Source organism: Aptenodytes forsteri, unplaced genomic scaffold (assembly GCF_000699145.1).
Source record: "Aptenodytes forsteri isolate BGI_AS27 unplaced genomic scaffold, ASM69914v1 Scaffold229, whole genome shotgun sequence".
Lineage (NCBI taxonomy): Eukaryota > Metazoa > Chordata > Aves > Sphenisciformes > Spheniscidae > Aptenodytes > Aptenodytes forsteri.
Genome location: NW_008795863.1, coordinates 5784869 through 5797626, shown reverse-complemented (window position 1 = coordinate 5797626; position 12758 = coordinate 5784869). Strand labels below are relative to the sequence as shown.

The window sequence follows — 12758 nt, the reverse complement described above, 5'->3', positions numbered from 1 at the left end:
ACTGCTTTTCAATGGGCTACTACTGGCGTAAAATGAAACCCAAGTAAGAGGAGAATTTGGCTTTTTTCAGGAGCGATGTGGTTGCACAGAACAGAAAACTGTTAGCCGTAACGGCCGAGGCACGAGACGCTGAGCTGCGAATCCCTGCAACTCTGCATACGAATGGGAGGTTTTATCAGAGCGGTGACAGCCGAGAGGACAAATCTGTCTATTTGAACACATTTTTTATCGTAGCCTTGCATTGGATAATTGAGAACTAGTTTTAACAGCAGCTGGCGAGTCCAGCATCTGTTGAATACCTAAGATACCAGGACAGCCTTAATGAATTGACATTTACATAGGGACATCTGCCATGGCATCACTTCAAAAAGACATCCACAGAGATACTTGTGCCCTAGCCTGATACCATCAGATCTCACTGGCAGACCTAATTAAAACTAAACATTACTTTTCATGCAGAGTCTACTTCTTCCACTTTCAGCTCAGTTTCCAAGATTACTGTTGGGTTTCTTAACCCACAGACAGACCCAATTCAGTTAGCACTGCAGCTTTTTAAATTAAGAACATCGCTTTAGAGAGGGATCGGCTTGTCTACCAGCTTCTCTTGCTCTGAGTCTTTCCATATGAAAAACAGAAGAGTAAAACTGGAGAATGATAGGGGTTTTTTTGGGGGAAAGGTTATCTCAGGATATCCCATGTTAAATTTCACCGCCTTTCTCCAATATTCTGAAAAAAATGCTTAGGCCTTAATGCCATGCTATGTTAAATTTTCAGCAATGAAGCCTGTAACATATTTAGAACATGAACTCACTTTGCTGCTGTTTTGCACATTTCTTTGTGTTGGACAAAGGATGTTGAAAAAAAGCTACTGAGTGACATTCGCCAATCCGTTTCTATGTCTGCTCCAAATGTGCCTCAAGATTTTGTGCCTATCTGCAAGACACAGGGAAAGCAGTGGCTTGCCTCCTGGTAGAGTGCTGCCCATTGAGCCATACCCATATTTTTCATTTTCAGTGAAGGCAAGTAGCAGAACACAAAAGATTGCCTTGAATTCTGTAACACACATGCACAGCTCCTACGAAATGCCCCAGGGACACGGTTGCATGCCCTTTCAAGATCCGAGCTGCAAATTTATCTTGGTTCTTGAAAGGATCTGCTGCAGCATAAAAACAGGCTTACAGTAACTTGACCTTTATAGAAAATGCAGCATTCTCCACAGCTCAGGATTCTTTGTTCAGCACTCATTTGCCAAGGATGCTTGCTAACCTCAGAGATGTTAAAATCCATTAGCCTTACTTTGAAGAGTGAAGAAAAAAATAGTAATTATTTATTTTTAAAAAAACCCACAAAAACCACAAAAAACAGACAACCAACACAAGGCTGGTAGGTGGCTCTCCCAAGCCACAATAAGAATGACCATGTTTTATTCATAACTGCCGATGATTAGAGAAAATACTTCATCATGGGAGAATGTTTCCAGCAGAATCACTGCCCTTCCAGTCAACTGCAACAACCACACTTCAGAAGAGAGACAAGCCGCTGTCTCCCCATTACTATCAGTTGGATTAGGTTTCCAGCACGGCTAAATAATTGCATGAAAGTTCTCTGCAGTGTTAGAAATTATCTGCTTATCTAGTTAAGATACCAGAGTTGGCCTTATTAAATCGGAAAATGTAGCTGAATGAAATGACAATTCATCACTCTCTGGACAGCTTCTAATATCCTTCCTCATTACTCTGTCCATTCAATATTTTCCCAAAGGATTTGGTTGTTTAATCAACATGAAAGGTTGATGTGCAACATCTTTGAATCTATAGACTAGGTTACGTTACAGTTTCAAGATATATTTAGGCTTATCCCAGGAGTCACCTTTCCTCATGTTGACACATGATGCATCCCACAAAATGGCTGTCTCAAAACAACAAGAAAGAATAAATCAGGGAGTCCACGCAGATTCAAGTACTATGCCACAACAGAAAGATGACTGGTGAAAGAACTATAGTCCATACCTTGGCATGATGGAGATCTACTCCATACATTGATAGTTTTTTGGCATTCTCCAGGAAATGCATCTCAGCCTCCGCAGGTGTCATTCCCCTGAGGAAAAGCAACCAATTCTAGCATCAATGTTAAGGAAACGAGAGTCTGAAATAAAATCCAGCACCTAGAAAACACTTTCAGCCTGTCAGAACTACAGCTGTACCCCTTAGATGGCTGGGTACCTACCAGAGCCAAAGCTCTGGTGCAGATCCTGTTATCTTTCATGCTGCATAGCTCTTCTCTAACCAAAGACACGGAAAGGAGTCTTGTCTGAAAAATATTCTTATTAGGTATACTGCAGCAGGTTTTAACAATTCCTGATGCACCAGGACAGTACCTGAAGGCAGGCAACAGCCCACACTGATGCCCTCTGCCTACCTGTGGCTCTTGTGCAGCTCGATCACTTTATCCTCCAGCTCTTTAGTGTGATTCGGCGCGAAGCGAAATTCGCTGACGTAGTCGCTACCGTACTCGTCGGGGTCGTAGTCGCCGAGCTCCGACTGCACGGTGTAAGAGCCCAGCAGGGCTAGGGTGACGAACGAGCAGGGCAGACGACCCGACACGATGTCATCTCTCAGCTGCAAGCAGAGGTAGTACCTGCAATGGAGCACCAAGACGGCTCAGAAAAGTGCTCCTCCACCACTGCCCCCAACGGAGCACCGCCCAAGCACCGGCAAGAGGCCTCAGTTCCTCTACTAATTTGCAGACAACTCCCAAGCCCAAAGTTTTTCAGGCATTAACAAGGAAAATAATAATTCTGAAAAGAAAACCCTTGCCTAACTTATGGGTAGCAACGCCTAATTTATCTTTATAAAGCAGCATGGAGATCTCTTAATAAAATAGGTTATTACTTTGTTTAGTTACCTAGATGGAGAATTACCTATTAAATATACCAGGTTTCTATCATAAATCACTAAGGTATATAGCTACCTGATAATTCTTTTCTTTAAGGAGAAAAAGTAATTAAAACCCCAAATACTGTTCATTAAAGGGTAGCTGAACTCCAAGCTGTTCAAAAAACGTAAGTTGTCACTCTAGCAAACTGTCCAGCTTTCTCAAAAATACATTTAAACAGTAAATGCTGTTAAAACCATGGTGATAAACAGTGCAAGGGATCACCAGATAGAAGAAAACAGAAAATAGTGAAGAGTGTTGGCTTGGTGGTGAAAGCACCGAGTTCCCAGGGGAGATTTGAGGGCGACAAGAGGGAAAAAGCAATCCTTTCTTTTGGAAGACCTCTGTTGAAGTGTGAACTCTTGGCACACTGTCTTTCTGTGCAGAGCCTAGCACAGGGGACCTCTGATCTAAGCCAAAGGCTTCATGCTACCTTAAAAGCAACAAGTAGTCCACAAAGCAAGGAGGGTTAAAAATCATAGAATCATAGAATAGTTTGGGTTGGAAGGGACCTCTAAAGGTCATCTAGTCCAACCCCCCTGCCATGGGCAGGGACATCTTCAACTAGATCAGGTTGCTCAGAGCCCCGTCCAACCTGACCTTGAATGTTTCCAGGGATGGGGCATCCACCACCTCTCTGGACAACCTGTGCCAGTGTTTCACCACCCTCAGCGTAAAAAATTTCCACAGGTTGCAAAATGTTGTAACAGGCTAGGGAACAGTTTGCTGATGGCACAAAACTCGTCATGGCTCAGAAGTTTTCCTGCCTTATACCAAGGAAGAAACCAGGTGAGTTTTTTTTCCGGTTGTGGTTGCAATCTGAATACAAAACCAGAGAGCAGAGGTGCAGACTGCAGAGCTAAGTGACTTGGAAAGCAGGGAGCAGCCATTCATTACCACCATATTCCCTATACCATGCACATCAATTGCTTACCTCGTCAAATGACATACAAAATTTACACGCATACTTATTCTCATCCCACTTCTTTCCTTTCATAGTTATGATTTTACTTACAATAACAACTTGTTACCACTGGCAAAAATGGGCATTGGGCATCTTTGTGAAAATTAAGATCAACTCTCAGGAACATGTGTATTGGAAAAGCTGGGTTTTAGGGTTAAATTATACAAAAGTCTTCTTAGCTCAGAGGATAGACACTGTTCACAGTGTCTGTTCTGCCAGAGCATCGCTCATAAGCTCGTAAGAGAAAAGAAGCCAATGGGAATACAAAACATTCCTCTTCTTGGATAATTAGAGTGTAAGCGCTACTACGAACAGCTTTGAAGCCCCTTCTAGAAAGGTATTTAATGTTTTAAACACCTGGTAATATCTTCAGATAGCTGGGCAGGGTCTGGAGGGTAGAATTTCACATTAAATGCAAACTGCCAAGCACCACCTGGAAAAGAACACAGATTGACTGAAAGTACACTCTAAGTGCAAACGGAGATGCTCATGCTGTTCGATTACCAGCAGACTTAAAAATACCTCAGCCAAGCAATTCATAAGAACAGGATATCGTAACTTTTTCCCATACATCGTTCTGAAGATACTACTTTTTCCTCTCACAATTACAGTATTAGATCAGATTTTACAGCTCTTTTCTTATTTAGTAAGATTTCCACTGAAGCGAGGACCCTAAGGGAGCAGTAATTTATTACTAACACTAAAAAAACCCCTCAGTCTGAAAACAAAGTTTACTGGAATTAACCATCTGAAAACACAGCCTATACAAGCTTTAAAAACCCAAAATACAACCAAAATACTCCACTGAAGCGAGGACCCTAAGGGAGCAGTAATTTATTACTAACACTAAAAAAACCCCTCAGTCTGAAAACAAAGTTTACTGGAATTAACCATCTGAAAACACAGCCTATACAAGCAAGCTTTAAAAACCAGTAAACCAAAATACAAATGCGCTGGAAACACCACAAGCGAGAGTACGAATGGGCTCTGGAGCGGGGTGATGTGCCGAGTTCTGGCTGCCCAAACCAGCTCACAGCATCCTCTCAGAGTGCTGCCTCAGCACATAGCTCCCGTCTCCAGCAGACATAAATTACTGTGCAGACAAAACTGCAAGGACAAACACAGAGAGCATGACTGAAGAACAGTACATAACAGTGGGGAATTCTTATTTAGTTATTTCAGTAAGTTTAGGTGACCCATGGGATGGATACTGGTTTGCATCACCACAGTTTGTGAAATTTTGTTTGGAGCGTTAGCTTTAAATGTTGTAAAGAAAGAATATCAAGACTAAAAAAAAGAAAGAGTTGAACGTAGTATGTAAATATAAAAGCTATTCTGAAAAAAGGGACAGGTTATACTAGCACATGTCTCGAATGCAAATAAAAAGCAGTAACAAAACCCCAAACCACAGTGTTCTTACAAGCAACACTTTTTTCAGTAACAAGACTTTTCACCGAGGCCTCTGTTGTGGGATATACCTCTTATATGTACTTCTACCACATACATTACAGTATTTCTGTAGTCAAGAAACCAAAGCCAAAGTAATGACACTTCTGTTTTCTGAAACGCTTTGATGTCAAAGTACAAATCTAACTAGAAATACATAGATCTCTCTTGAAAAGTCCGTAGTATTGGCCATGTAATGAGGAAGTGCTTGTAAACACTGAAAAACAGGACTCTTCCTTATAAACCTGACAGGGTAGGGCTTTCCCATGATCTTCAATTCAGGGGCACCTTGTGCCTAGGTACCTCCTGAAGAGTATGGGGTTTGAAGGTGTATCTGGTGCACTCTCCAGTAAGATAGCTTATACGCTGGACAGGTCTGCTTGCCTGGAAATACTGTATGGTGTCCTAATTGGGTGTTTGGGAGTATTTATTTAGAGATGACAAGGAAATTTCATCCCGTGCAAAGCCCATCCACTTTGGTCATCCACGCACCTGAGAAAACAGGCTCAATGTGCAAGAAGACTTTTGATATTTATCATCAGGACTTCAGCTCTTGGTGAGACTTTTGGGCTCCTTGTTTTTTGGAACTTTTCCACTCTCTTGGGCCATAAAAGCTGGTGGAAGGAAGATTTGGCTGGCAGCGAGGATGGGGCATGCTCCCACTGGGGAGTGGACCGACCCCAAGGCGGGAGCGGAGCCTGTGGGTGACACCTGACCCCACGACAGAGGGAAGGGGCCATGGCCTGAAAATCTATACCTCCGGTACACACAAAATAAATCAAACCTATGATATAGCCTATCATATCGCATGGACGGTTTAAGATACCAAAGTAAGAGGCCTTCACCCCTCACTTACAGGGGTTTAAATAAAACCTAACACTGTGCAAGTTAGCGGGTTTATAACTAACGGGGTGAGAACCAGGGGCAGCACACACGGCAACAGCCTCACTTCTCAACCACTGGGATGAAATCCCTGTGGTCTGCAGTGGAATCATGGATATCTGAGTATTGTACAATTCAACCAGCATTTAGCAGGGTGTTTATATATATGTGTTTCGGAAAGTGCCATGGGTAACAGCCCTACTTTTCCACTGTTGCCCTGTGCCAAACTTCTGGGGTGAATTGTACAGAGCAAATTATCGCTGTCATCTTCTGCAAATACAACTGTCCCCTGCGTCAAGTCCAGGATGAGACTCTTCTGCCCCGGTTAATCTCTCGCTGTCACAACCTTTCATTGTCTATCTCACGGCTTGGGCACATATTAAATGCATTTCAAATCGGTGTGGAGCTGCGCTGCTTTACTTGCATTGACCATCAGTGTAACCTGACTCATCAAAGCCTACAGCACCTTCCTCTCCAGATCTGTCTTCTCAAGAGATTAAAAAAAGGCAGATTTTCATTACTTTTTATTGCAGATCACTTACTTTTAATGAAAATAATACTGGTGGAAAAGTGTGGTTGCTCCTAGTAAGTGGGGAAGTTTTCCAGCCAGTGTAAATTAACCCTTTGAATCTTGGAGGAGGAAGTGATTCATTTTCCGGGCCTGACCCAACAAATGTGAACTACCAGATGTATTTGCTTGTAAAAGCACAAGTGCTAGAAGAGATCATGTACAAAACATGCAGAAAAAAAATACTGAGGCTTTCTTGCCCAAAGAAATCACACACACAAACATTTCATCAATTTTAAAAAGTGAGGGGGGAAAAAAAAGGCAGGTCAAATTTTGAGCCTGGCAGCCCTGACAAGGTTTTCCTTCGAGAGGTTTTTGAATTTCTAATGTAGCAGACAGCTAAATTTAACAACTGAGCTTTTAAAAATATTCATGTGAAGCAGAAAATTGACTGGTTCTCTGTGAATTGAATGGTCATTTTAGGAGCAAAGTTCAAGCTTTTGAAATGCAGGAAGGAAAGATATTTTAGATAGAGTGCTATCTCTGCATCAGTGAAGTATTTCAGTATGGAGCACGAGCAGCGTTCCTGGATATGATATAAATATCAGTAATGCAAAGAAATAATTTATAGATGTGACCTAGTCCCTAAGGTTACGTTGCTTAATGTCAAACTTCAGGTTTTTGCATCTCTGCAAATGTCAAGTTGTTTTCAACAATGCAAGTTCATGTGTTACGAGTCTCAGTAACCTCCTGCACTCATTATGGGGTAAAATACCTAAAAGATGCAGGTAATTCCTTTGCCAGAAACTCGGGACAGGATGCAAAAGACGACTGTGAAATAGGCTTTGTTGCCCCAGGGGGGAGCACGCTCTCCTGAGGGAAGGCATCGAGAAGGGGGCCGTGGCCCCATCCCACCTGTCCGCTCACCCTGTGCGCAGCGGGGCCGGGGCAAGGGGCCGGGGCGAGGGGGCTGCCGAGCCCCTGGTGCTGGGGGCACCCCGGTGGGACGGGCCCTTCGTCCCAAGAGTGGCGAGCTACCCCAGTGGTTTAGGAACAAGCCCAGAGGATCAGAGGGGCTGGGCAGTGACAGGCATATGGTGCCCATGACATGTTGCTTGTGGGCCGGGGAGCCCCCTCCGCCTCTCGCATCCCCGCTCGGCGCCACAGGGGTCGAATGTCTTCACAAACACAGATAGCAGTTTGGAGGGAGACACTTTTTTGTGTAGATTTTGGGGTCCGGATACACCAGAATGAAAATTTTCCAGACCCCCTGAAATAAACACACAAATGGTAACAAACTTACTTCGGATCTGCTTCTTGATTTCCTTGGCAGGGTCCAACCAGTTCTGCAAAGAAAATGTTTCCTTTTTTCAATTTGAATTAGAAAACACAATAAACATTATTTTTAAAACAGCGTTAAGAGTCAAAGCTAGAACACGTGAAGGTCTGCCACCCCTTTCTCCTTGGAGCAGCAGTAGGCAGGGATAACGCTAACTTTCAAGATGCGGCCCTGGGTAGAAGCAGGATTTTTATTAACCTTCCCAGACGTTGAGGGGCTGAATGGTTTGAAATAAATAAAAAAATTTAAGAAATTAGTAAAATAAATCCACAGAAACCTTTTTCCAGAGTATCTTCTGGGAAAATTAAATTTCTACAAGCTTGTTAAGAAGGTGGGTTTTTTTGTTTGTTTGATTTTTTGCTCTAATCCTGGAAGGGCTGAAAGGATAATCAAGCGTGGCACAGGGTACTACCCCATTTGCAACCCGGCGTGGGCACGAGAGGCTTCCCAGAGGCAGAGGGAGCACAGGGGGAAACCAGAGGCAGAACTGCAGCACCGGGGCTGCCCCCATCCACACTGTGCAGAGCCCGGTGACTATGCAAGACAAAACCCCTGCCAAGGAGGTGGGGAATTATCACAGCGATATGTTACTACTCCATGGATGCCAAGGAGCAGACAAAATTCCCCTGGAGGAGGTGCACAGCAGCTTGGGGTCTCTTGGTGCCGCCGCTGCCTTGTCCTCTAACAGAATCAAATTAATATTTAAAATGCCTCACACAGCCCAGAACAAAAAGTTCGCTTCCCCTAGGAAAGTTCCACTTTCTCCAAAGGAAGATAAACAAATGTATCAGAGAAAAAAAAATACTAAAGAAATATCAAACAAGCAGAGCGCAACAATCTCCCCCCAACAAAAACAACTAATTTGCAGCTGTCCAAACCCTGTCTGTGGTGCAAAACATGAGCCTGAAGAGCTCCAGCTATTGCTGAGCACGAAAGCACACTATGCACCAAGAAATTAAAGATGCATCAGGATTTCTATTTTCAAAGGTGACATGTGATATGGGCACACATATTGTCTGGCTGGAAGTTATCTGGCAGAGGATAGAGGTGAATTGCTAAATACTTTTATATTAAAAAGATACACGTTATTGATCAATAAATGTGGTGGCAGGTAGTATTCTTTTGGCTGTTTAGCTCTGTAAAGTAACTGGCGATCTATAAATGTTTAGTACTTCTAAACCACCTGTTAATAATGAATACATTCTCCTCTTTCCAGTACAGGAAAGCACACCTATCTGGAAATGCACTTAAACATCTGTCTAACTTCTACCACAACTCAAAACTAAGCATATGCTAAAGTGTTATCTTGCACTGGGCACAGACCAAGTGTCTGCTTAAGTGATTTTCTGAATCAGAAACAAAATCCTTACACTTAGAAGTCTGTAAAGAAAGGGGAAAAGAGAGAAAAAAGAATTTATTTCTTTTGTATCATATATAACTGAAACAAAGGGAAGCCTAGAAAATAGAACTGTTGTTCTCACAAGACATAAACAGCTGAAGAAGCAGTAACAGCTCCAGCTTCATCGGGGAAGACCTTTCAGGCCATGCAAAGCATGAAATACCTTCACCTGGTGAGCTCTGCTGGGCTATGGCACATATTGCTAAATAGTTTTGTTACTGGTTTCTTTCAAAATGTTTATCTTAAAATGTCAGAAACACACAGCATATTTTACATTATCCTTTGATACTCTTTCATCATAACATGTCCAAAACAATATATATATATCACCTGCACATTAGATCATCTTGGGCACTGTTAATACACGGCTTATTTAATACTGAAGCTGAGATGCAGACAAGCAGAATGTGATTCACTATTGCTGCCAACTGCTTCTGAAGACTTATGTCTTTAGCCAAATCAACAATAACACTCAGATAAAGCAAGTCAAGACTTAAAGCCTTACTCTACCTTAGCAGTTAGCAGGAGCAGTCAATCAACTCCTGCCTATCTGTATCCCAACCATAGTATTATTAAGCCAGATTTTAGTATTGTATGTTTAGTAGTGTATCTATGAATGTAAATCTGACTTCCATCTATAGCAGTAATGACATAAATCAAACTAGAAAGAGAACCAGCTATATGATTAACTTCTTTCGTGTCATAAATAGCCCATACAGAGGGAAGCCAGGGAAACACAGGGGATGCTCTCGAGAGGTACAGTTACAAAAACCAATAGCTCAAGCTATGTCTATGGAACTTTGCAAGGAAGGTAACAACTTCTGAACTGTTTGCAGCTGTCTGGGGGGTGTCTCGCGGAGCTCTGATGTCCACATGCCAAAGGCCAGCCACAGTTTTGTGGGTTACCTTTTGGTTTTCTGTGTCTCTGTATGTTAGCCCAAAGTAGTCTTTTTCCAAAAGGTTCAGATGCTCGCACACTTTGTCAAATAGCACTTGACCTCTGGAACGTTTCTGTGGGAAATGAACAGGAAAAAAAATCATGTTTGCAAAATAAAGTAATATAAGCATTAGAGTAACACCTTTTCTTTTTAATTCTCAAATCAATAACCCCAAAATTATTTGTTTAAACTCATCCATCTTTCAAACCTATTGATCTGGAGCTTCATAAGACTCTGCTGAATGGGGCAGATCTGCTTTCCATAAAAGTTCATGTCGTCTTGTGGAGTTAAAAATAAGTCAATACATGTCATGTTTCAAGTTTCAATTAGAAGATCTCTTCTGTCTTTCAGAAATTGCAACTTCAGATGCACACTGAGGTCCTATCCCAGCAAACCAGAGAGTTCTTTGTCTGCAACAGTAGCAACAAACAACGGTACAAAATATTCCTGGTCATGGACTATCAGAGCTGTGACTCGGGGGCGATCCACTGGAGGAAAACCCAATCATGGAGATATTTCTTGCTTCAGTAACAATGCGGACTGATTCCAGGATCCTTTTTTGTCTAATCTACTGAAATCACTGAAAGAGCCTAGTATCTCACTGGGAAGGTAGCTGGGTAAGAAAGCAGCTTTTCAGTGTCCCACTAACCTTCTTTACTGCTCACACGTTAGATGAGAACATCTCTCACTGTCAACAGCCAGAGCCCTTAGCAGAAGCTTTGTAGCATCTCTCGTATTGGACGGTAAAAATCCAGGTCATCCTAGTTCTCGGTGTTATATGTGACACTGAGAAAAATTCTCCAAAAAACCAAACACAGAGAGAAACGTCCTCTTTATAAGCTACATGTGCCAACTTTGATATGCATTAATTATGATAAACAGTTAAAAATTATTTGGGCCACTGTTTCATCACTGCCTGCTTCCCTAAGTGCAACTCAGCTGAAGGAAAAAATCTCCCCACTCTGTATCAAACACGTGCATACATAAATATTTTAGTTGATGTCAGCGCCGCAGTTTCTTTATCTGTAGCATACACAAGACTTGAAGCAGACTGGAAATACACTACTTGCTTCAAACGCGGCGCAGGAAGCTGACACAAAAGAGGAAAGAACGCCGCCTCCGAATTCACGCGCCTCTGCTGACAGAGCTGCGCCCACACCGCACTGCCAGCCCAGCAGCCTTGGCTGGGGCATGGATATTTCACAATCCAAGCTGACACAGCTATGCCAACAAACCCGTGGAGCCCAACGCTGGCCTCAAACTATTTTAGAAGTGGTAAGCAAGCCAAGAGAAAAGGAAAAAAAAAAGAATTGAGGGTTGCTGCCTAACACCCTGCAAAAACATTATGAGAGATCATGGAGGGAGTTATGCAGCGTAACCTCATTTATGTTAAATTTGGTATTTCTCTTGGGGTCTGATGGTATATTAGAAAGGAAGCAGGGAAATACTCTCTACATTTTTATTGATGGGGAAACTGAAGAGCGTGGCTGATGGAGTCTAGCAAGTGTTCTCCAGATGAGAAAAAAACAGGCACAGAAGCGTACTGCAAGCATATTGCTGTAACTTCATTTACGGTGTCTTCCAGTATCATTTGAGCACACAGCTCGAGGCCCTTGTTCTGCCTGTCACACGCTTTCCACCCTGTACTAGGAAGCATAAATATACCCCAGCTCCTTTATAATTTCAAACAAATGTTTAGCTAATTCTTCACACCCCAAAGTTGGAAGTAGATAATAAGCGGCTGGTGGTTTTATACTTGATGCTCCATGGAGAGGATCAGGCGGATAAAAAAGATCTCACTACTGGTGTGCAGAGGAACCAACTCAGAGCCTTCAAGCCAAAATAGTCACATTTCTGCTTGTCCTGGTTTTGGCAGGGACAGAGTTAATTTTCTTCCTAGTAGCTGGTACAGTGCTGTGTTTGGATTTGGGATGAGAACAATGTTGATAACACACCGATGTTTTAGTTGTTGCTAGGCAGTGCTTACACTGGTCAAGGACTTTCCAGCTTCCCATGCTCTACCAACTGAGAAGGCTGGAGGTGCACAAGAAGCTGGGAGGGGGCACAGCCAGGACAGCTGACCCAAACTGGCCAAAGGGACATTCCATACCATGTGACGTCATGCTCAGTACATAAACTGGGGAAAGCTGGCTGGGGGGGCCGCTGCTCGGGGACTGGCTGGGCATCGGTCGGCGGGTGGTGAGCAATTGCATCGTGTATCACTTGCTTTGTATATTCTTCTTATTATTATTGTTACTATTATACATTATTTTATTTCAATTATTAAACTGTTCTTATCTCAACCCACGAGTTTTCTCACTTTTACTCTTCCGATTCTCTCCCCCATC

At 42.7% G+C, this 12758-nt stretch overlaps 1 protein-coding gene across 1 annotated transcript in view; it reads right to left on the bottom strand.

Moving 5' to 3' along the window:
• Positions 1-12758, bottom strand: part of EPB41L3 (erythrocyte membrane protein band 4.1 like 3) — a 70227-nt gene that overhangs the window by 31445 nt on the left and 26024 nt on the right. The window contains exons 3-7 of the mRNA XM_009284109.1: positions 10379-10483; positions 8038-8080; positions 4256-4331; positions 2419-2637; positions 2010-2097 (exon numbers count right to left, since the gene is read on the bottom strand). Of these exons, the coding sequence (XP_009282384.1) occupies positions 2010-2097; positions 2419-2637; positions 4256-4331; positions 8038-8080; positions 10379-10483 (531 nt within the window). The remainder of the gene's footprint in view (positions 1-2009; positions 2098-2418; positions 2638-4255; positions 4332-8037; positions 8081-10378; positions 10484-12758) is intronic.